At 45.6% G+C, this 22,255-nt stretch overlaps 2 protein-coding genes across 7 annotated transcripts in view; one reads left to right on the top strand and one right to left on the bottom strand.

Moving 5' to 3' along the window:
• Window positions 1-1,654: 1,654 nt before the first annotated feature.
• PLAU (plasminogen activator, urokinase) lies at window positions 1,655-6,925 on the bottom strand. Of its 2 annotated transcripts, none has more exons than XM_049646236.1 (11): window positions 6,812-6,925; window positions 6,413-6,499; window positions 5,927-5,960; window positions 5,667-5,774; window positions 5,175-5,349; window positions 4,894-4,985; window positions 4,443-4,710; window positions 4,078-4,226; window positions 3,347-3,487; window positions 2,849-2,997; window positions 1,655-2,174 (listed from the first exon to the last, which is right to left on the bottom strand). In XM_049646236.1, exons 2-11 carry the CDS (start codon window positions 6,467-6,469, stop codon window positions 1,998-2,000), a joined length of 1,350 nt encoding a protein of 449 aa, XP_049502193.1. In that variant the 5' UTR covers window positions 6,470-6,499; window positions 6,812-6,925; the 3' UTR covers window positions 1,655-1,997. The 2 variants fall into 2 exon arrangements, with proteins under 2 accessions (XP_049502193.1, XP_049502194.1); XM_049646237.1 differs by having other exon boundaries at window positions 4,443-4,686.
• Window positions 5,225-22,255, top strand: part of CAMK2G (calcium/calmodulin dependent protein kinase II gamma) — an 87,204-nt gene continuing 70,173 nt past the window's right edge. For all 5 annotated transcript variants that reach the window (XM_049646233.1, XM_049646231.1, XM_049646232.1 and 2 more), the window contains exon 1: window positions 5,225-5,308. In XM_049646233.1, coding sequence (XP_049502190.1) covers window positions 5,283-5,308 — 26 coding nt within the window. In that variant the 5' untranslated portion in view covers window positions 5,225-5,282. The remainder of the gene's footprint in view (window positions 5,309-22,255) is intronic.

Raw genomic sequence — 22,255 nt, 5'->3', positions numbered from 1 at the left:
TAATAAAACAACATGCCAGATTAGAGGGACTAAAAATGAAATACTCTGGGTCCCTGACCTCCAGAGGCCCATGATCTAGGGAACCTCTGAACAGGAAGCCCAGGAGACCTTGCACCCCCAAACCCCACTCAGAAAACTGATTGCTCATGCAGAGAATGCATGCTGACAAATCTTGAATTTACTGAGCCCTTCACATAATCTGGCCAGTTGTCCCCAAAGGATTTCCATCAGGAGTTCTTATAAGAAACACCTGGGAAACTTTTCTAACATCACAACCCCTGGCACCAGTCCTGACCTGAATCACAATCTCTGGTGGGGGGGGGGGGGGCATGGTCATGTATGTATTTTTCAAAAGGTTTTCATGTGACTTGGTTAAGAAACACTGCTAAAAACCATTTACATAGGTTGGAAATCCCAACACTTTAGCATCCAACTATATCTCCCCACTTCTTCAGAAACTGATGTTTGGTTCAAAATATGTGGTCACCTCTATTAGGATACCACCTAGGTTTAGATTCTGAGTCCTCTGATACTAGGGATAGCAGTGACTGGTCATGAGCTTCATTAACACACTGAGAAAACTCAGCACCAGCCCCTCGCACAGATGATGGGAAATTGTTTTCTATTCCCTGAATGACACAGACCCAAGCCAGACTGGGTTTTGAATCAGCAGTTTTCACTCATGCCAGTGTTCTCCTAGGTTGAGGTCAACCCCAGGATTGTTATGGGCAGAGTAAAGAGAATGTGGTGGGACTTATCCTAGAGGATCACTGTGTACACCCGTACAAGATGTGCGTTGTACAAAGGCATCAGGCTAAGGAGGGAATTGAGGGCAGACATCCAATCTGCACACTAGGCTGTACCTTACATGCTATGCAGGACCTATTCTACAACTCTTCTAGCCTCTACTTCTCAAAGTGCCGTTAAGTCCGGAGATTCAGCCCCCAAGGAACTCTGGGGTATATGCCGCCATCATCATTTTCCACTTTTTATGCTCCCCAACTTCCTCCCAAACAAGTACCAAGAAAGAACCAAAGTCTTCAGAAAAATCACATTTTTTGATCATATTTATTCAAAATTACAAAAATAGATATAAATAAAAATAGCAGAATATAATTATTAAATATTCAGTGTATAGGAGTGGTCCTCACTTCACCCAGTGAGGATTGGATAGACTCAGCTGAAAGGTCAGAAGGAATAACTGGCCAAGAAAGAACATCTATGTAAAAGTGAAAGTGAAAATTTAGTGCTGGTCACGGGCCATGCCCCAGAATGATACATTCATAGGCATCACATGAGAGACCCAAAAGGACATAGGAGTCCATGACCTCTCCAGACAGACCATTCTATGTGGCATCATAGTCCATTCAGTTTAGGGAAATATCTAGACTTGCAGTCAGACACAGGAATATCAGCTGTTACTCATTCACACTGACACAGCCTGTGCACGGGTGTGCAAACATACATACACATATATAATATTTCCTGATACATTCATGGAATGTCAGAGCCCTTCCCTAAGTCATTAGTGTCTCCACTCCCCAAACCACTGTTCCACAGTGGCCGAGCTCACTCAAAAGACCTCAGTTCTGTTCTACTTCCTAATTGAGAAATTGTTCCTTTCCCCAACAGTGGGCCTCATGAATGCCCACTGTTGGGGGAGCTGGCTCTCCTTCTAGCTGTGCACAGGAAATGGCATTTTTAACTCCAGGAGGCTTTAGTTCCGAAAAAGACAAACTACTGGTCAATACCATCCTGGGTCAGAACCAGCCCTCCATCCTGGCCACAGGGGATCTGGGCACTCAGCACCCAGGCCTGTATCTAAGGATAAAGCTATTGTTGCTCACCCTGGCGGGCGGCACATGCAAAACCATCTCTGCAGAGCCTATCTTCCTCAGTTTCTTCCTTATATATAGCTGATGCAGATGGTTCTACTGCAAAAACGACAGCATGGGAGTGGGTGGTACCCTTCTCTTCCCTTGGCTCCCTGGGGAGCCTCAGAGGTCTAGGCCATTCTGCTCCCCAGTGTGCCTTTGGATCCAAGGCAGGAAGCCTGAGACTCTTGTGTAGACTCCCGGCTTGTCCTTCATGGCACATCCGCTGCCCCAGCTCACAATCCCAGTCAGAGTCAGGCGGCCGTGGATAGAGCAGACCAGAGGGCCCCCAGAGTCTCCCTGTTAAGCCAAAGACACAAAAGGTGAGCCCAGGGAGAAGTGAGGAGGAGGCCATCTGATCCAATCACCCAATCATACGCAAGAGAGAGAGAAGGGAGTTTCTTAGAGTCAAAATCCTTAGTGACTCCCCACTTTCTACCACATAAAGTTTAAAATGCTCTGCTTGTTTTTCAAAGCCCTGCTATCTGCCACAATTCCATCTACATTCTCAGATCCTTTTCCTCCCCATCCTGGACTATGCCATGTTCACCCATTTTTGTATCTTTCAACTGGAACATTTTCCTTTCTTCCCTAGACCTCCTCAAATCCCTGCAGAGTCACATTCTCTTTAAAGCCTTCCCTCCAGTTGGCACTCACCTTCTGCTCCCAAACATCTAATCATTTACAATTCATACTACACCCTGAGCACTGAGTTGTATTGTTTTCTATTGTTTTCCTCTTTCTTGTGGTCTTATTTCTTTCCCTCCCCAGTGCAAAGTGTCTAGCACAGAGCCAGGCTCACAGCAAATGTTTGGGAAACATATAAGGGTTAGTTTAAACTGTCTAAGACCTAAGCTCCTAATACTGGCTTCTTGGGGCTTTGGTTGCACAGAGGCTCCCCAAAGCTGGCAGGTACAGGCCCAGGAGCCCTGGGGAGGTTTGGGGGTGACAGGGAGAGAAGCTAGAACTCTCACCTGGCAGGAATCTGTTTCCCATTGTGGGTCAGCAGCACACAGCATTTTGGTGGTGATTTCAGAGCCATAGTAGTGGGGCTGCTGACACTCCTGGTAGGAAATCAGCTTCACAGAAGTCATTTTCAGCTGCTCTGGATAGAGATAGTCAGCTGGAGGGAGGAAACAAGAAGTTTACATTAAGCTGTATATGTCTACTCTTTCCACTGGGACTCTCTGCTGGAGTGAGGACCAAAAAGTGTCCTCACCAGGGAAAACCTTTATTCATTTCCACCCAAATCTGAGCCTTTACTCCATGTATAGCCCCTCACCCCCCCATCTATTTACCTTTATGGCCGATTACTCCCTAAACAGTGCTCCCTACTCCATCCCTGGACCCATCTGCTACCTCCACAATGCTCCCATCTCTATCTCTATGGTCCTCTCTTGATCAAGGTGAGTTCACTTCCAGGTTACAACACTCCCTCAGAACCCTCTCAGCCAGCCCCAAATGTCACTTACTGGTATTCTCTTTTCCAAAGCCAGTGATCTCACAGCTTGTGCCAAAATGAGCATCACCATACGATGGGGGCAAACAGATGGTTTGTATGGACCTGGATGGCTGTGCACACTGGCCTGTGTTGGATCTGATCTTCAGCAAGGCTGGGGGAGGAGGGAAGCAGGAGAGGTCAGGGGGAAAGATCTCCACCTGGTTAGTTGGTCACCATGTTTCGCCTCCAAATGCTGAAGGACTGGCTGTCTATCCCTAAATCGGTTAGGGTCAGAGATCATCCTGGAAAGTCTGCCTGTAGCTTATTACCTGAAACAAGTCTCCCCTGTCCCATGTCTCAAGGGCTTTGTTACAGCTGCCGACAAGAGCTTGGCCAGCCAGAGCCGCTGTATACAGCCATATGGTTGTTTTCTGTGAACAGCTCTGGTTGATGTAGATGAGCTGAATTCAGCCCAATGCTCTAAGTTGCAGATCCCGGGACAGGCAGAGGTTGTATCCAACAAAAGAAGGGGCCTCCCAGCCCAAGCCATATGCCCACAGGGTCACTGCCATCCATAGGAGGCTAAATGTTTGAAAATTTAAAGACTCTGCAGAGGAGCAGCAGGCCCTTCACATATGTCCTTTTGTTATATAAAGTAGGCTTTTCAGTTCCCCTACAACCTCAACCTCCCACTTGGTTCTCTTTTTGGACCCCTCTTCCTCCAACCATCATCATTATGGCAGATAAGGGTTTTCTACTCACCGATATCATTGTGGTGAGCAAGAGTGTCAGCACTATAGTCCTCATGCAAGATGAGATTTTCCACTTCAAACTTCATCTGCCCAAGTGTATCGGAGTTAAGCTTTGACCGACCCAGGTAGACAATGTAGTCCTCCTTCTTCGGGTTATTACTGTGGGAGGGGAGACCTGTTAGATAGTCTGATCTCATGAGATCTTGTCACTTCCCCTCCACAGCAAGCTCAGAGCATGACTTGTCCCCAGGGCCATGGGCCACATGGAGAGGGGCTAAGGGGGTAGAATTTAAGCGGAATCCTTTGCTGGGAAGGAGAATGGGATGTGTCTGGGGTAAGGTAGGAGGGTCAGGGAGAAGAGACAGAGGGACGTACATGAAGCAATGTGTGGCGCTGACCACCCAGCAAGGACTGATGAGGCTGCCTCCACACAAGTAGGTGACAGAGCCTCCACGGTGCCTCCTATAGATGGCTGCAAACCAAGGCTGGTTCTCGATGGTGGTGAATTCTCCCCCAATAATCTTAAAGCGAGGCCTCAGAGCCTTCTGGCCACACTGAAACTCTGCTGTTTTTGGAGGAGACAGGGGACTTTTTCCTGGAGGAGACAGGGGACGTTTTCCTGGAGGAGACAGGGGACGTTTTCCTGGAGGAGAAAGAGAGGGATATCTTGGGGAGGCAAGTAGGATAGTGTCCCTCTCTTGTCCTTTGACCTCCCAGTTTTTCAAAGTCGGGCAGACCTCCCTCCTCAACTCTCCTGATGGAATAAGGCGATGTATGAGGCTGTCCCCTTCCACCCTACTGTCATAAATAGGTCAGTGACACTCACCAAAAGAGCAGTCGTGCACCATGCACTGTTGGACAAGCTGGTTTAAGCCAACCTGCACATAGCACCACGGCTTTCTCTGGTTGTCCGGGTTCCTGGTAACACAGAGGGGAAGATGGGGGGCGGGGGGTGTCATTCCAACCCAGAATACGTTTCCTCCCCCTCCAGGGAAAACTCAGCCAGAGGCCTTGCTTTTCTCATGCTATGATCAGTACTCTTGAAACACAGGATGGTACCAAAGGTTCCTGTGTGGCTATGGGAGGGTCTTTGTTGCCCCACCTCACCTGCAATAATTGTGTTTCCCCAGGCCCAGCTGAAGGGCATCAGATCGGAGGGCATGGTACTGTTTCAGAAGAACGGCAGCAGAGTTCCAGGCCAGGCAGGGCCGGCCCATGATGTCGGTGTTGGCCTTCCCTCGGTAAGAGTTACCATTCCCCTGATAGCAGGTTTTCAATGTATCTAAGGAAGAATGTGAGGATGAGAGATATTAGAAAGAGGAGGAAATTCAGACAGGCGTTTTAGAGATCCGGTCAGGCCTTGCATGATTTCAGACCTGGCAGAAAACACTAGAAAGGATCTCCTTCCGTCCCCACCCCACATTTGTGCAGCCACAGATTCATGAGACAGTGTGTCTGTGTACATCACATGGGGATCAAGATGTCCTCCACTCTACCTCCAGTCCTTAACTCCTGCCTGCTCTGACATCCCACCCATCTCACCCTGTCCCCAAATCTCTGGTATCCCCTACTCCCCAGTTAGAGTCAGGATATCCATACCTATCTCACAGTGTTCTCCTTGGAATTCCTTTGGACAGCTGCATCGCTGAATGTTGGAGAAGTACTTGTAGGACACACATGTTCCTCCATTCAGGCAGCCGCAGTTTGCTGGAGAGCACAGAGGTGGAGGGGTAAGCAAGGAGTGTGGGGAGGAGGCAAGGGGGGAGCCAGCCCTGCAACAGGGTCAGGGAGGGGCTGCCCCCTGAGGCTTTTCCAAGATGTCTGTACGGCCAGATATTATGCAAGGGGTGGATACTCACATGCATCAGACACTGGATGAAGTTCATGGCTGCCCTGGAAATGATGAGAGGGAGGGGAAAGTTCATCAAAGGTCCCATGCTCCTGGGACCCAAGGGGAAAGATAAACTGGCCTCCTGCCAAATCTCACCTTTTCCTCCAGCTCCCTCTCTCCTCACCTTGTTCATATCTAACTAGACCTCAAATGGAAGATCATAGGTTTCAAGCAGGGAGAAATGGATTGATCCAAGCAAGTTAGGGTGCAAGAGAGCTAGGCCAGTCTCTGCAGTTTCTTCTTCCCTTGGCTGAAGGTGTGAACTCCCTTGGTTCTCAGGGCCCCCACAGCCACACCTGTCCTATTTTCCTGAGAGGCTAGCCCCCCATAGATGGATGGAATCCAGAGGACCCCAGCTCCCTATGTACAGCTCTCCTTCCTTCCCCTGACGCTGTTCAGGAGTCCTGCCAAGCCCCCTCCCGCCGCCATAAGTCAAAGCGGGGAAGCCACTTACTTCGGAGTCGCTCACCACCAGGACACAGAGGAGCAGGCATGTCATCAGGACTCTCATGGTGGCCAGGCTGGAGCTCTAGACAGCACTCTACAAAGGAGGGAGAAGTCAACTTGAGGAAGGAGCAGAGGAGAGAGAAGGCGTGCCGGGTGGGTTACCGCAGTTCAGAACAGAAATCCCAAGGTCTCCCCAGAGGCGCGCCTGCGGTGACCAGGCTTCCCAGGCCCCGCCGCCTCTCCTCGCTGGAGGCTCAGGGGTTCCGGCACCCGAAGGGGATGCACAGGCACCGGGAGCGGTGACTCGGACTCTGCTGCTGCGGAGCCGGGCCGCTGGGGCAGCCGGGGTAGGGGGAAGGGAAACCCGCAGGAGCAGCCCCGCGCAATTAGGGTGGCCTGCACTCACCGGCGGCTGCGGCAGGAGGGACTCGGCGCCGGGACGGCAGGGACAGGTTGACACTGAAATCTGAGGGGCTCTGGGGCTCCAGCAGTTGCGCTGTGCTGCTAGCCCGCCGCCGGGCTCTATATCAGGACCCGCCCCAGCCCTGGCCCCGCCCCAGCCTGGGATCTCCCCAACCCCTCCCTTCTCTCCGCTTCCCTGGGGAAGTGTGTTTCCTCAACCTTGTCTGAGAGTGAGGGGCTGCACGGTCCCCAGGGGAGGGGACGTGCGAGGTCTGAAAACAGAGACACAGAGGCATCTAAATTCCTCGCCCTCTCCTCCCATTCACCTGTCCTGGGCCCCATCCCAGTGCATGGGGCCTCCGAATTGCTCTTGGGAGACTCTCCGTCCAGCTCTGATGTCTCTCCCCAGATCCCCTAAACAGCTCTTCTCCAGCCTTTACACCTTTGGGCCCCAAACGCCTGGGAGAATGATTCGGACCACTGGGTGTGGGGTCATAGTCCGCAGCTCAGAGAGCTAAGTCTGTTTCTCAACGTGAAAATGCACGTGACACATGCTTGCTTACTCCTGCTCCCCGAAATTCATCAACACAACCAGTGGATAAGACAAAGTTGAGTTTATTGCTTACCGTCCTAAGGGCAGGAGCAGCGGGTAGGCAAGATCGGATTTTACTGAGAATTTAGAGTTTGGTTTAACTTAAGGGTAGCCTTTCAAAGTGAGGGCTTGGTAAGGATTGCATAAGGATCACACACGATATATTATTATAGGATTGTGAGAACAAAGTCTAAGGGCACAAACTGTTGATGCTTTCTATTAAAGTATTGATGGATCTTTCAAAAATTTCCTGTAACAAACAATCCCTTTATTTGCCTGGGCCAGAGTATAGTCAGTTAATAAAGACAATAGAATGTAAAGCCTTATTAAGGTAGACACTAAGCTGTGGAGGGGCAGGAAGTTCTGTTTTCACATCTGAGGAGAGAAACTGGGGAACTGGAGGACAAGAATGAGATTTGTTTTTCACTCTATGCCTTTTTGCACTGTTTCAACTTTTGAAAACATACCTTTATATCACCCATTCCAAAAATATAATTACAGTTTTTTTTAAGTTTTTAAAATTTATTTTGAGAGAGACAGCATGAGTGGGGGGGAGGGCCAAAGAGAGGAGACAGAGAATTCCAAGCAAGCTCCTTGCTTCCAGCACAGAGCCCAACATAGGGCTTGAATCACAAAACTGTGAGATCGTGACCTGAGCCGAAGAAACTAAGAGTGGGACACTTAACCGACTGAGCCACCCAGGTGCCCCATAATCATAGATTTAAAACAAACAAACAAACATATGTATTGGGGTGCCTGGGTGGCTCAGTCGGTTAAGCATCCCACTTCGGCTCAGGTCATGATCTCACGGTTGGTGGGTCCCAGCCCCTCATAGGGCTCTGCACTGGGCTTGGAGCTTGCTTGAAATTCTCTCTTCCCCCTCCTCCTCCCCCCACCCCTATGTCTCTCAAAATAAATAAATAAACTTTAAAAAATGCATATGCTCACTTGGCTCAGGTCATGAGGTGACGGTTGGTGAGCCCCGTATCAGGCTGTACCCTGACATTGTGGAGCCTGCTTGGGATTCTCTTTCTCCCTGTCTCTCTGCCCCTCACCCACTTGCTCTCATACTCTCTTTCTCTCAAAATAAATAAACTTTTAAAAAAATGCACATGTATTTAGTATTCTAGACTTCACCATAAAGCCTTGTTCTAATGAGATAAAATAATTGCTTATCAAACAAGGTTGGCCTCCAGAAAGACAGGCCATGTGTAAAGGACTCCACCCGCTTTACCTGCCCGAAGGCAAGCATACATAGTTGTATAGCCATGCACATTCACATATCTCTCAGGCATAGCTGAAGGAGCACAGCAGGGACTCTGAGGTTCAGTCAACCCTTTCCCTTTCCCCTGGTGTTGGGAACCAACACCTTCGTGAAGGAATGGCTTGGGGTGACTTCCTTCTATCCAGAGGGACTGTCCCCTTAATGGGAAGAAAGAGGGCTGTGTCCCTGTAACTCATTAGCATCCTAAAGCCAAGCCCCAGGCTTGGTCCCTCTTTCTGCCTAGGCCTACAACATTTTGTTGCCTGGCAAACCTGAACCTTGGGTCTGGATCCACTTGAGAAGGGAAGGAGGAAGGCAGGGAGAATGCCAGTAGGAAGGAGGAAAGCTTCTTTGCTCTGCTCCAGCCAGAGGTCTCAAGATGCCAACCTCTGCTTGGGGGAAGTTCAAGTTAACCATTCAGCTTTCGTGAGGAAGGTGACCCATCATCCTCTGGAGAGAGTTTTTCTGTGTCTGGCTGAGCTGCCAGCTCTCAGGGAATGGACTGAGTCACAGGTGCTAGAGGCTTCAGAGCTGGCCTGGCTACTTCCTCTAGAAAACTGAAATATGTTTTGTTTGGATTTAGAACCCATTAATTGCAAATAAACGTGATCAAAATGTAAACAGAGATGTTGCAGCCTGAGGACTTACCCCGAAACTACTAGGTTAGGTATCAGGAAATTCCCAGCACACTGTCATGATTCACAGAGCACCCCCAGCAGCTCTCATGACTCCAGATTACTTGGCTGGAGGCTGTCATGCTGATTCTTGAGAGCAGGATGACCTCATTTCCTCCTGGACAAAGAGGCTTGGAGACCGTTATGCAGTGTGACACTTCTTCCCTTTTCTTCCCCCTGCAGTGCCTTCACCTAGTTGAACAATCCTGGAGCCTCCAACTCTTTACTATCTTTCCACTGTATAATCTTTGATGCTCCCTGAAATCTCTGTGTCCGTCTTTTGGTGCACAGCCTGTGCTAGTCTTTTCAATTCTTCAAGGGCAGAGACCACATCTTAAACATCTTTGTCTCTCCCTCAACCCTGGGTACATGCCCTGTTCATGTAGGTGTTTTATGAGGAATGGATCAGTAAACAAGTGGCAATAGAAAGCTTTGGGGCACCCTGAAAGTTTTCCTACTCTCTTTCTTGCAGTGAAAAATAGTACTGGTATTGTTTCTGTCTTGTGCTAAAAAGCAATTTGACACAAACTATTCCTCTTTTGTTTTAAACAATTTTTTTTTTTTGAGAGAGAGAGAGAGAGAGAGAGCACGCGGGCGAGCGCACGCCTGTGCCTGCGAGCAGAGGATGGATAGAGGGAGGGGAAGAATCTTAAGCAGGCTCCACCCCTAGTGCGGAGCCTGGTGCATGGGGCTTGACCTCACAACCATGAGATCATGACCTGAGCCAAAATCAAGAGTCAGACATTTAACCAACTGACCACCTAGTTGCCCCCAAACTATTCCTCTCTAAACTCTTAACAGCCTTATGACATAGCTGGAAATCGTGTCCATTTTGCAGATGAGGAAAATGAGGTGGAGAAAAGATACACACTTGATGAGTGGCAAAGCCAGCACTAGGACCCAGGTTTTCTGATCCTTATTCCCGTGTTCTATACCTCACTGCCTCCATGGAGAAGGGAATAAGACAGAATGCTGCAAAGATGAGCGTCAGATGATGTACAATGTTCCAGCTCAGGGGAGCCCTCTTGCTGGTTTTGGGACCACCTTCCAGAATTCTCCTTGGGCTATGGGGCCCTATTTCTTGGAAAGTCTGCACTGTAGTATGGGTTAGTTGCTTGCCTGAGTTCTAAGAACTAACTTGGTGGTCTAGGCTATCTGAAGTTTCTATCGAGGGTAAGAGAATAAGGAGCATAATGTATATGGTTTCATTCTGTTCCTGACTCCCAGAGTCACACCACCTGCCCCCGCCTCTGTGTTTCAGAAGACCAAACTTCAAAGTCAGATGTGGCAACAAAGACTAATGAAGGGGTCCCCTTTCCCAAAGCTTCTTATAAAAGAGCAGGCAGATGCCAGGTGCGCAAGAAGAACCAGGATGTCCAAACTTGGCCTTGAGACTATGTCCAGGAAACTGGGCCCCTGAAAAGGCTATTTTCTGACCAGCAGGAACCAAAGGGAAGCTCACATCAAGGCACAGGATGTATTCCTGGTCTGCTGTACCAAAAATGTTCAACATGGCGGTGACTGGGTGGCTCAGTCAGTTGAGCATCCGACTCTTGGTTTTGGCTCAGGTCACGGCCTGCGTTGGGCTCTGAGCTGGGCGTGGAGCCTGCTTGGGGTTCCCCCTCTCTCTCCCTCTGCACTTCTCTCTCAAATAAATAAAATGAAAATAATAATAATAAAAAAAGAATGTTCAGCATGGTACTACATAGAGAGTAGCGTCTAGCCTCAGGTCTGCCACATCCAGGCTGAATAACCTCAGACAAGACACTTAACTCTCTTCATCTCAGTTCCTAGCTGCAAAATGAGGCAATGCCTGCTCTGCCTGTTCCTCACTTTGCAGATTGAATGAGATCATGCTTGTGTGTGTGGAAGTGTTTGTTCATTCCTTTATTTATGGACCCAATGCCAAGGACAGTTCTGGATACTAGAGATAGAGGGATGAACTTTGTAAACTACAATTCCTACCCTGAGTGCTTGCCTTGCCTTCCTGACTATGGCTGTACTGGGCCAGAAGACCAGCAATTCTCTGGAGTCTGTCCCAGGATTCCAGTTAAGTGGGGATACCGTGTCCTTAGCCAATAGTTCCCAGCAGCTGGCCAGCTGCATGTGCTATTCACCCTCTATAGCCCTGACTCCCATTCCCTCCCCCACTTCTCTGCTGTCTGTGGCCTGAAGCTCCTCTCTTTTTCCCCTACACCCAGGGCAGACAGATTCCTCTGCAGTTCTGGGAAGGAGGCACTGAATGCCAGTCACATAGCTTCCCTGGGTCTGAGGACTCCCACGTGTGTTTAGAGCTAAGGGAAAAGACGCTGTTGTCGCAGTATGCACTGAAACATGATAGGGGAGCTTCTGGAACCGCTAGGCCCCCAGCAGCCTGTGGAAAGAGTGGGGCAGAGGAAGCCACATACTTGCTTCCTTACTCATGGAAAGCAAAGAGCCCAGGGGCTGCATCCTGAGGTTATAGTCTGTCGTCAGTAATGCCCTGAACAGAGAGGCCACGTTGGTCCCTCCAGTTCAGACTCTGACCCCTACTCTTTCTCACCCTTTACGCCTCACAATTTCTGTTCCAATTCCTACCCCGCTGAAGTCAATTAGCTCAGATCTCTGCGTGAATATTTTGAGCCTTGGCCAAATTTTTCTTCATCTTTAACCCAAATCTGTCTTTAACTTCCTAAATCAGGAACTTGTGACCTTAAAGGAGTGTTGGTCACGGCTTTCTAGACGTAGATTCTGAGTCCCCTCCAAGAACTAAAGCTAGGTCCTAGAAATTCTGCTTAAGTTACTGTGCTGGATGGCAATGGCTCCTTAACTGGAAGGTAAGGGGATACCTGGGAAGAAAGGACTGGAAAGGGAAACTGGAAACTGGTGGGTACTACCAAGAAGTCGATGATGTTTAAGGAAATACATTAAGCCAGGAGCTAGTATATTAAAAAAACATTGCTCAGAAGAAAACCAACATAGCATCCATAGCCCATACGATGTATAATATCATGTGCTCATGGCTCTCCCGAGATGATTTCTATATGCTTCTCTGTCTGTAAAGCAAGTGCAAGCACTTCCCTTTCCATTACACAGAGAGGAAAATAGAGGGCTAATGAAGGGAAGTGAATCATCTGAGTTCATTCACTGAAAATGATGAGATTCAGAATTCACCGATTTTGAGGAAACTCATGACACATTTCCACCCTCTCCCCTCCTATTCTGAATCCTCACCGCCTCCCTTCCTGACCACCCTCAATCCCCACCCTCAGTCTCTTTGTCTTCTGAAGGTGCTTCTTTTCTCCAAACAGTGATTGATACTAGTGTGATGAGGCAGCCAAGCCCTGGGGGGAGGTCAGTTTCCTTTCAGAGGGCACACAGGACGAAATGTATGGAAGTCTGTGAGAGGAGGGAGCAGGGACCCAGCAGGGAGCCCCTGAGATATGTGTGTTTGCAGAGTGAGTGGAAAAACAGCATGCAGGTAGTCTAACCAGGAGGCTTCTCTTTACTCTGAAAGCAGTGGATGGTGGGAAGTGTGACAGCAGTTAAAGAAGACAGCAGTTAAAGACAGCAGCTAGAATTAAAGCAGTGGATGGTGGGAAGTGGAGCTGGAGGTGCCTAGCTGGCTAAGTTGGAAGAGCATTCAACTCTTGATCTTGAGGTCATGAGTTCAAGCCCTACATGGGGTGTAGAGATTATTAAAAGAAAGGAAGAAAGAAAGAAAGAAAGAAAGAAAGAAAGAAAGAAAGAAAGACACTTAAAAAAAAAAGTCATTAAAAAAAAAAAAAGGAAGAGGAAGGCTGTTCCCCCCAAGGAGATGTTATAATCTATCCTTTGTTAAAAATAGATGATAGGAACCAATTTTTATTTGCTTAAAATTCTTTTTCAATCTTGGCAACAACTTTTAAGGAAGGTACTTTTTTTTTTTAATTTACATCCAAGTTAGTTAGCATATAGTGCAACAATGATTTCATGAGTAGATTCCTTAATGCCCCTTACCCATTTAGCCTATCCCCCCTCCCATAATCCCTCCAGTAACCCTCTGTTTGTTCTCCATATTTAAGAGTCTCTTATGTTTTGTCCCCCTCCCTGTTTTTATATGATTTTTGCTTCCCTTCCCTTATGTTCATCTGTAGTGAAGTCATATGATATTTGTCTTTCTCTGACTGACTAGTTTCCTTTAGCATAATACCCTCTAGTTCTATCCACATAGTCGTAAATGGCAAGATTTTATTCTTTTTGATTGCTGAGTAATACTCCTTTGTATATATACACACCACATCTTCTTTATCCATTCATCCATCGATGGACATTTGGGCTCTTTCCATACTTTGGCTATTGTTGATAGTGCTGCTATAAACATTGGGGTGCAAGTGTCCCTTTGAAACAACACACCTATATCCCTTGAATAAATACCTAGTAGTGCAATTGCTGGGTCATAGGGTAGTTCTACTTTTAATTTTTTGAGGAACCTCCATACTGTTTTCAGAGTGGCTGTACCAGTTTGCATTCCCACCCGCAGTGCAAAAGCGATCTCTTTCTCTGCATCCTCGCCAACATCTGTTGTTGCCTTAGTTGTTAATGTTAGCCATTCTGATAGGTGTGAGGTGGTATCTCATTGTGGTTTTGATTTGTATTTCTCTGATGATGAGTGACGTTAAGCATTTTTTTCATGTGTCGATTGGCCATCTGAATGTCTTCTTTGGAGAAGTGTCTATTCATGTCTTTTGCCCATTTCTTCACTGGATTATTTGTTTTTGGGGTATTGAGTTTGATAATTTCTTTATAGATTTTAGATGTTAACCCTTTATCTGATATGTCATTTGCAAATATCTTCTCCCATCCGGTCGGTTGCCTTTTAATTTTGTTGATTGTTTCCTTCACTGTGCAGAAGCTTTTTATTTTTATTTTTTAATGTTTTTTTAATGTTCATTTATTTTTGAGAGAGAGACAAAGAGAAACAGAGCGTGAGAGGCGGAGGGGCAGAGAGAGAAGGAGTCACAGAATCCGAAGCAAGCTCCAGGCTCTGAGCTGTCAGTACAGAGCCCAACGCAGGGCTCGAACCCACAGACTGTGAGATCATGACCTGAGCTGAAGTCGGACGCTCAACCGACTGAGCCACCTAGGCGCCCCTGAAGTTTTTTATTTTGATGAGAAAGAAGGTACTATTATTTTCACCATTATGAAGGAGAAAACTGAAGCTCATGGAGTTTAAGCAGCTTACCCAAGGTCACGCTATAGGTAGGTAAATGGTAGACTTGGGATTTATACTCACACCTGGTTGATTCCAGAATGTGGAGAACTATCTCTGAGGCAGTAATGCATTCTGTCAAGAAGGTGAGGGTTTTGGGGGTGCTTGTCCTTTTTTCTGGGAATCTTCCCACTTCTAACCACGGATGCTGTCCTGGGGTAGCCCCAGCTGTCCAAGTCTTGTCTGCATTGGTTCCTGACTACCTAGCTTCAGCCAGACTTTAATAAAAATGTTCTTCCTCTTATTTAATATAACCAGCCACAACTGGGTCTAGTCAAAGAAGTGATCACTGGGTCTTCTGGCTATGTTTATTATATCTAAGTGGATCTCTGGAACCATCTATGGCCAGTCTTCCCTTTTTGCAACCATTATTCAACCATATTAAGTAATGGGGATGCCCAAGAGTTCTTCTGTAGGGAAATAACAATAGCTTCTATCTACTGAGTGTGCATTTTATTTAGCAAGCATTGGGTAACAGCTTCATGTGCACTATCCTATTTAATCCTCAATGAGGGAGATGCAATATCATCCCTACTTTATGGATAAGGAAACCAAGGCTCTGAGAAGTTAAAGTTACAAAGCTCAGCTGATACCTGGCAAGTCAAACCTCAGTTTCTCACTCCAAAACTTGTGCTGATTATCACTACGATAGTGTTGTTGCTTTACCCTTCCCAAGGGAAACAATGCACCCTGTTGAATAGGTGCCCAGGAGATTGTAATAATAAACATTCACTGGGACGTCTAGGTGGCTCAGTTGGCTGAGTGTCTGACTTTTGATTTTGGCTCAGGTCATGATTCCAGAGTCATGGGCTCAAGCCCCATGGGATTCTCTTTCTCTTTCTGTCTGTTTTCCCCACTTGTGCTCTCTCTCTCTTTCTCTAAAATAAAAAACTAAAAAAAAATATTCCCTGTTATGTTATCTAACCTTGTCTGATGATAAGAATCACCTGACTTAAAGGCTTAAACAATACAGAATGTCAGGTTACTTCTGGGGAAATTCTAATTCATTGGGTCCAGGATGGGGCCTAGGAATCTGAATCCTAATATGCATCTTAGAAGATTCTTACCATTAAACAATTTGGGGAAAATGTCAGTTAATGCATAATTGGGACTGTTGGTTTACTTTTTTATGTGGGAATACCCAGTTAAGTCACAAACTTTCTATTTCCTATGTCTTCTACTCCAACCCTTTCCTTTGAAATAAGGACCAGTATAGAAGTGGGAAAGATCCAGGGCTGGAAGGCCAACTTTTGCGTAGAATTTCTCAGACAGGGATGAATCAAGAAGGGAATGTACACCTGAGAGTCTTGTGCAAACCCAGCTACCCTGAGGCGACTTTCCTGAAGAATCTGTTCTCAAAAAAACTAATTGCTTCGGCACTTTTGTACTTGTTCTTTTTTTAGATCCTAGTGATAATTCCATTTTAAAAATGTCAGATGTTTGGCTAATGGAGGGACTTTTCTGTACAGAAATTGAAAGAATTTGGGGAATGAGAGTAACCCTGAAAAGTCACAGCAGTGGATGAGAATTTGGTTCCCTAAGGTTCAGGAAAATTGGGAGAAACTGGGTAGAGGTGAGAAGATAGCAGAATTGAGAATATCTGTACTTACTTTCCATCTGTGATAGTTCCTCACAGTTCTTGTGCTGGCACCCTTCTGAGCTTTTTAATTTTTCCCCCTAGGATCTTCTAAGTAAAACTGGGTTTCCAGAGCATTCTCCCTCTGCAGGGAGGGTAGGAACCACCCTCAGAAACAGTGGGCCCAGCAGCTTGTGGGATAACCACAAAGTTTGCATTTTTGGTCAACAAGGAAATAACAGTGACATTCTCCCTGAACAGACTCTCTGCTCCATGGCATAGTGTCCTAGGATTTATTCAGTCTATGTCATGGCAGTCAGCTTATTCTATTTGGAAAGCAAATTCCAGCCCAAGTTCAAAAATAAAAGAATTAAGTTCAACTCAAGCTTTTAATTTCATACAATCAACCAAAAATTACTTTCAAATACCTAATGTGTACCTAGTGCTGGGCTAGACCCTAAGAGCACACAGAACATACGTGATCTGTGTCCTGAAGAAGTTTAAATCTGGTAAGGAAGACAAAATGCATATATATGAAACAATTAAAATGCTATTAAACAAGATGGTTACTATAAAAAAAGGAAAAGAAAAAAGAAAAGAACAAGCATTGGCAAGATGTGGAAAAATGGGAACCCTTTTCCACTGCTAGTGAGATTGTAAAATGGTGCAGCTACCATGGAAAACAGTATGGCAGTTCCTCAAAAAATTAAACATAGAACAACCATATGATCCAGCAATACCAGTTCGGGGTATACATACAAAAGAATTGAAAGCAGGGTCTCAAAGGGATATTTGTACATTCACGTCATAGCAGTACTATTCACAATAGCCAAGAGGTAGAAGCAACCTAAATGTCCACTGACATGAATGGATAAGCAAAATGTGGTATATACATATAATGGAAATAAGTCAGTCTTAAAAAGGAAGGAAATCTTATCACATGCTACAACATGGATGAATCTTGGGAACATTATGCTAAATGAAATAAGCCAGTCCAAAAACAAACGAACAAAAAAGGCAAATACTGCGTGATTCTACATATATCTTTAGATACAGAGGTATCCAAAGTAGTCAAATTCATAGAAATGGAGAATGGGAATTACCAGGGGTTAGGAGGAAGGGGGAATGGGGGAGTTATTGTTTAATAGGTATAGAGCTTCAGTTTTGCAAGATGAAGTTCTGGAGATCTATTGCACAACAAAGGGAATATACTTAATAGTACTGAAATGTACATTTAAAAATTGTTAAATGGTAAGTTTTATATGTGTTTTTACTATCATTAAAAAAAATGGTCGGGACGCATAGATGGCTCAGTTGATTAAGCATCCGACTCTTGGTTTCAGCTCAGGTCATGGTCTTGTAGTTTGTAAGTTCAAGCTCCACGTTGGGCTCCGTGCTGACAGTGGGGAGCCTCCTTGGTTTCTCTTTCCCTCCCTCTCTCTCTCCCCTTCCTCTGCTCATGCTCTCTTTCTCTCTCTCTCTCTCTCTCTCAAAATGAATAAACAAGCTTAAAAAATTTAAAGTCAAAATGCTTAAAAAAAAAAGTTAACATCAGTCTGACCACTAACCAAAACTACAGTAAAAGTAGAGAACAGGCACACTGAAGTTAGAGATTTCCTAGGCCTGAACAAATCTTAAGGGATGGGTCATGATGGATTGGTAAGAGCAGAGAAAAAAAGAAGTTCCAAACAAGAGTCCTGGAAAAAGACAGAAGCTGGAATAAACATTGTATATCTTAGAGAGAGTAAATTTTATATGTCCTTAACTGTGGTGTGTGTATGCATGTGTGTGGTTGTGTGTATACATGTGTACACGTGTATACAAGAGTGAGAAATCTGGTGCAGTTAAGAAGAGTTTACACTGACGAGTAGTGAGAACAAAGTAGAGCTAAGTAGGATGAGTTCTGGTTGTAAAAGTTCTTAAAAACCACATGATACCATAGACTCCAGAAAGGCACTATAAGTTCTTAAACAAGGATGTGTATAAGGTTTTTAGTAAAGCTGAAAGTTCCTACTAATCTCAATTGAAACAAGAGAAGCAAAAGAGAGTGACCTAGATTGTGTATGGGCCTGGGCTGGAGGGAATGAGGGAAGGATACCCCCCAGAGCTGGGTGCAGTAGCGGAAGGGAGAAATGAAATGAGAGGACGCCAGAGGGGAAGTGACAATTCAAGGGAATAGAGGAGAGCCCCTACAGCTGCCTCCATTCTTATTCTTCAGGAGCTTTTGTTTTTCCAAACTTGCGAGGTCATATGTTTTGCTTTAGAAGGAGCCTTAGAAAGGGGGCGCCTGGGTAGCTCAGTCGGGTAAGCATCCAACTCCTGATTTCGGCAAAGGTCATGATCTCACAGTTTGTGAGTTCGAGTCCCACATAGGGCTCTGCACTGACAGCACGGGGCCTGCTCAAGATTTTCCCTGTCTTGCCAAAGCATAAGAGACTCTTAAAAACTGAGAACAAACTGAGGGTTGATGGGGGGTGGGAGGGAGGGGAGGGTGGGTGATGGGTATTGAGGAGGGCACCTTTTGGGATGAGCACTGGGTATTGTATGGAAACCAATTTGACGATAAATTTCATATATTGAAAAAAAAAAGATTCTCCCTCTCTCTCTGCCCCACCTCTGCTCTCACTCTCTCTCTCTCTCGCTCAAAAATAAACTTTAAAAAAAAAGAGCCTTAGAAATTTCCTTTCAAGGGTTATACCATGAAATCCATATTTGAAGGTCAATACAATAGTCTCATGGGTTGGAGTGGGAATAATGAGGGTAGAGAGCCCCACTACCCAATCCCAGTGGCACCTGTCAAGTACAAAGGCCATATCTTGGAGCATAAGCCAAGAGCTTTTTCTTGAAGAAGAGGGTGACTGCCCATGGTGAGGGCTGTGGTTTCAGAGTCAGAGAATGGAGTTCCATTCCCAGCTTCATTGCTGAGTCCATCTGTGCACCAGGGTGAATCACTTCCCTCCATAGTTCTCTCCTCTTTTGTGAAATGCAGGACGTTTTTTTTCCACCTGCTTTCACGGAAGACAGAAAAGACAAGAAGAAAAAGAAATTTACATCAGGCACCTAATTTAAGCAAACAGGTAAGGACTGGGCTGAAGCAAAGCCCAGAACGTATGACAACGTGGGGGCCGGTTTTGACACACTTTACTCTTGACATCAGAAGTCCATGGAGAGGACGTAAGTACTAAACAGTACAAACAAATGTTGCCCCAGAGGGTCTAGATTCTGGGAACATGAACTGGGAATCCCAACCAAAATTCCAGGTCTCCAAGTTCCCCTGAAGGAGTCATGAGGCTCATGCAGGAGGTGAATCACCACACCCAGGATCTGTCTTGGAGACCTAAACCACCAAATATGAGCCTCAGCAAAGGAAAGGACTTGATGCAAATAGATCGGGCGCTGTAACTAGAATATAAGCTGTTCCCTTGGGTTCCGATGAGACCAAGAAACAATTTTGCCTAAGGATCTGGATGCTGTTCTAGTTCTGAGGTCAGTGGCAGGTCAAAGCCATAAAATTGGTCCCCGTGGAGTCCTATGGTCTCTGGTCTGGAAGACGATATGAATAAAAGAGCTCAGAAGATTGTGGGCCTGATGATATTGAATTTGTATTCTTCCCAAAGCCTGTATTATTACTCAGTCCAACTCTCTGTAAGCAAAAGGCAGAGAGATGGGCAGCAGCTTGCCAGAACTTGGAAGAAAGACCAGAAAGTACAGGGAGAAAAAAGGGTGATGACTGCTCATCAGTGATGATGGTTTCTCTGCCACAGGGAAATGCCAACCCTCACAGTCAGGAGAGGTGCATGGGGAGTCCAGAGGGAGGAGCAGACCCTGGGAATCAGGAATGCTTGGAACACTGTATTCAAAAGAGATTTCACACACCCCTTCATATCCATTTGTTTGGCTGTTATCAAAAAAGTGGAAAATAATAAGTGTTGGCAAAGATGTGGAGAGATTAAAACCCTTGTGCATTGCTGGTTGGAATATAAAATGGTGCAGCCACTATGAAAAGTAGTTTGGCAGGTCCTCAAAAAGTTAAACATAGAATTACCATATGATTGAGCAATTCCATTCCTAGGTATATACCCAAAAGAATTGAAATCAGGGACTCAAAAAGAGACTTGTACACCATGTTCACAGCAGCATTATTCACAATAGGTGAAGTCAAAAGGTGAAGCAACCCAACCGTCCACCAACAGATAAATGGGAAAACAAAATGTGGCATATACATGCAACGGAATATTATTCGGCCTTAAAAAGGAATCAGATTCTGATACACACTACAACATGGAGGAACTCTGAAAATTTTATGTTTAGTGAAATAAGCCAGACACAGATTGTATGATTCCACCTCTGTGAGGTATTTAAAATAGGCAAATTCATACAGACAGGAAGTTAAGAATAGAGGTTACCAGGGTTGAGGAGAGAGGGGATGGAGAGTTATTGGTTAATGGGAACAGAGTTTCTGTTTGTAATGTTGAAAAAGTTCTGAAAATGAATAGTGATGATGGTCATACAGCAAAGTAAATGTACTTGATGCCACTGAACTGTACACTTAAAATGGTTAAAAAAGTAAATATTATGCATGTTTTACCATAATAAGAATAAATGAAATTAAAATGGTACATTTTATGTTATGTATATTCTACTAAAAAAGAGGGGGGATCCCATAACACGGGGATCTACCAGGCACTGAGAGTAAGATTCAGAGAAATGGGACATGGGAAGGTGGCAGCAATGATATTCAGAGTCATGAGCTGAGATGGGGATGGGGACTTGGAGGGAGACAAAGAGCCCTGCCCATGAAGGAGAAGGATAAAGTGTGAGAGTCAGAGATGAAAGACAGAGAAGTTGACCAAAATGGAGCCCTATTAGGGAGTAGGGCTGAGTATGGAGAAAGAAATGGGGTTTGGCAGGTTTAATTTTCAAAATGAGTCTTAAGTCTGGGTCTTTTCTTTGGCAGGCACGTGGATTTCCATGTTTAACCACTGCAGGGCTTGTGGTAGATGCTTCTGGGACCTTCATCCACTCTGCAGTGGTCTGCTGGCTGTTGCCCTCTGAGGCTTCCTGTCTCCTTTTAGAGCTGACAGACACCACAGTGAGTCAGTCCTACCAAGACCTGACTCATTTTTGACCCAATTTTAGTAATCAAACACAATACTCTAGAATTTGGCACCATGGCTCAAAAGGTATGGTGGGTATATGGTTGCAAGATCCAGGCTCCAAGCTGCTTCCTGTTGCTATTCCATTTCTTTGTAAAGATTGAAGTGAGCTACATTTAAAATCAGAGAGACTTGAGTCTGAATTCTGTCTTGCCCCTTACTAGCTATGTGTCCTTGGGCAAATTACTTAAACCTCTGAAAGCCATGGTTTCTTCACTTGTCAAATGCAACTATGGAGCTCTGTAGCCTTGGTGGGGGGATTAGATGAGCTCATGTATAAAGAGCTTCTCAGCACTTTGCTTGTCACAAAGAAATTGCTCAGTGAGTTAAGGTTATTATTATTATCACTACTATTAGTACCCTGAGGTCTTTGATTATCTAGGATTGCTTTGCCCCAAGGGCAATGGAACCTTATTCTGGAACTTCAGTAATCCAGACGCCTGTAACCCTGGATTTAGAGCAGGAAGACCTGAATCTGATCTGGGATCCTCAATTTATTAACTGTGTGACCTTGGGCATTTTCCATACTCTTGGTTTCCTCATTTATAAGATGGGGATGATTACATAGAGTTGTAAATTTCAAATCAAATACTATCTGTAAAGGCTTTAAAATAACAACAACAACCAAAAAGCATGGATGTATGTAATGTACTCAGAATCAGAAGCAAGCCTATTTCAGGGCCAAGGTTAGGGTCAAGATGGGAATCAAGGGTGGGATTGGCATGAGGGCTATAAAAAACAATTATGATAAGGGCACCTGGGTGGCGGCTGACTCTTGATTTTAGCTCAGGTCATGATTTCACGGTTTGTGAGCCAGAGCCCCAAGTAGGCTCTGCATCAGCAGCACAGAGTCTGCTTGAGACTCTCTCTCTCCCTTTCTCTCTGCCCCTTCTCCCCCATCCTCAAAATAGATAAAGAAACTTAAAATAAAAACAAACTGATCAAGATGAGTGTTG

This window comes from Panthera uncia, chromosome D2 (assembly GCF_023721935.1).
Source record: "Panthera uncia isolate 11264 chromosome D2, Puncia_PCG_1.0, whole genome shotgun sequence".
In the NCBI taxonomy this organism is placed as follows: Eukaryota; Metazoa; Chordata; class Mammalia; order Carnivora; family Felidae; genus Panthera; species Panthera uncia.
The sequence above is the reverse complement of the archived record's forward strand: the minus strand, read 5'-3'. Positions and strand labels throughout refer to the sequence as shown.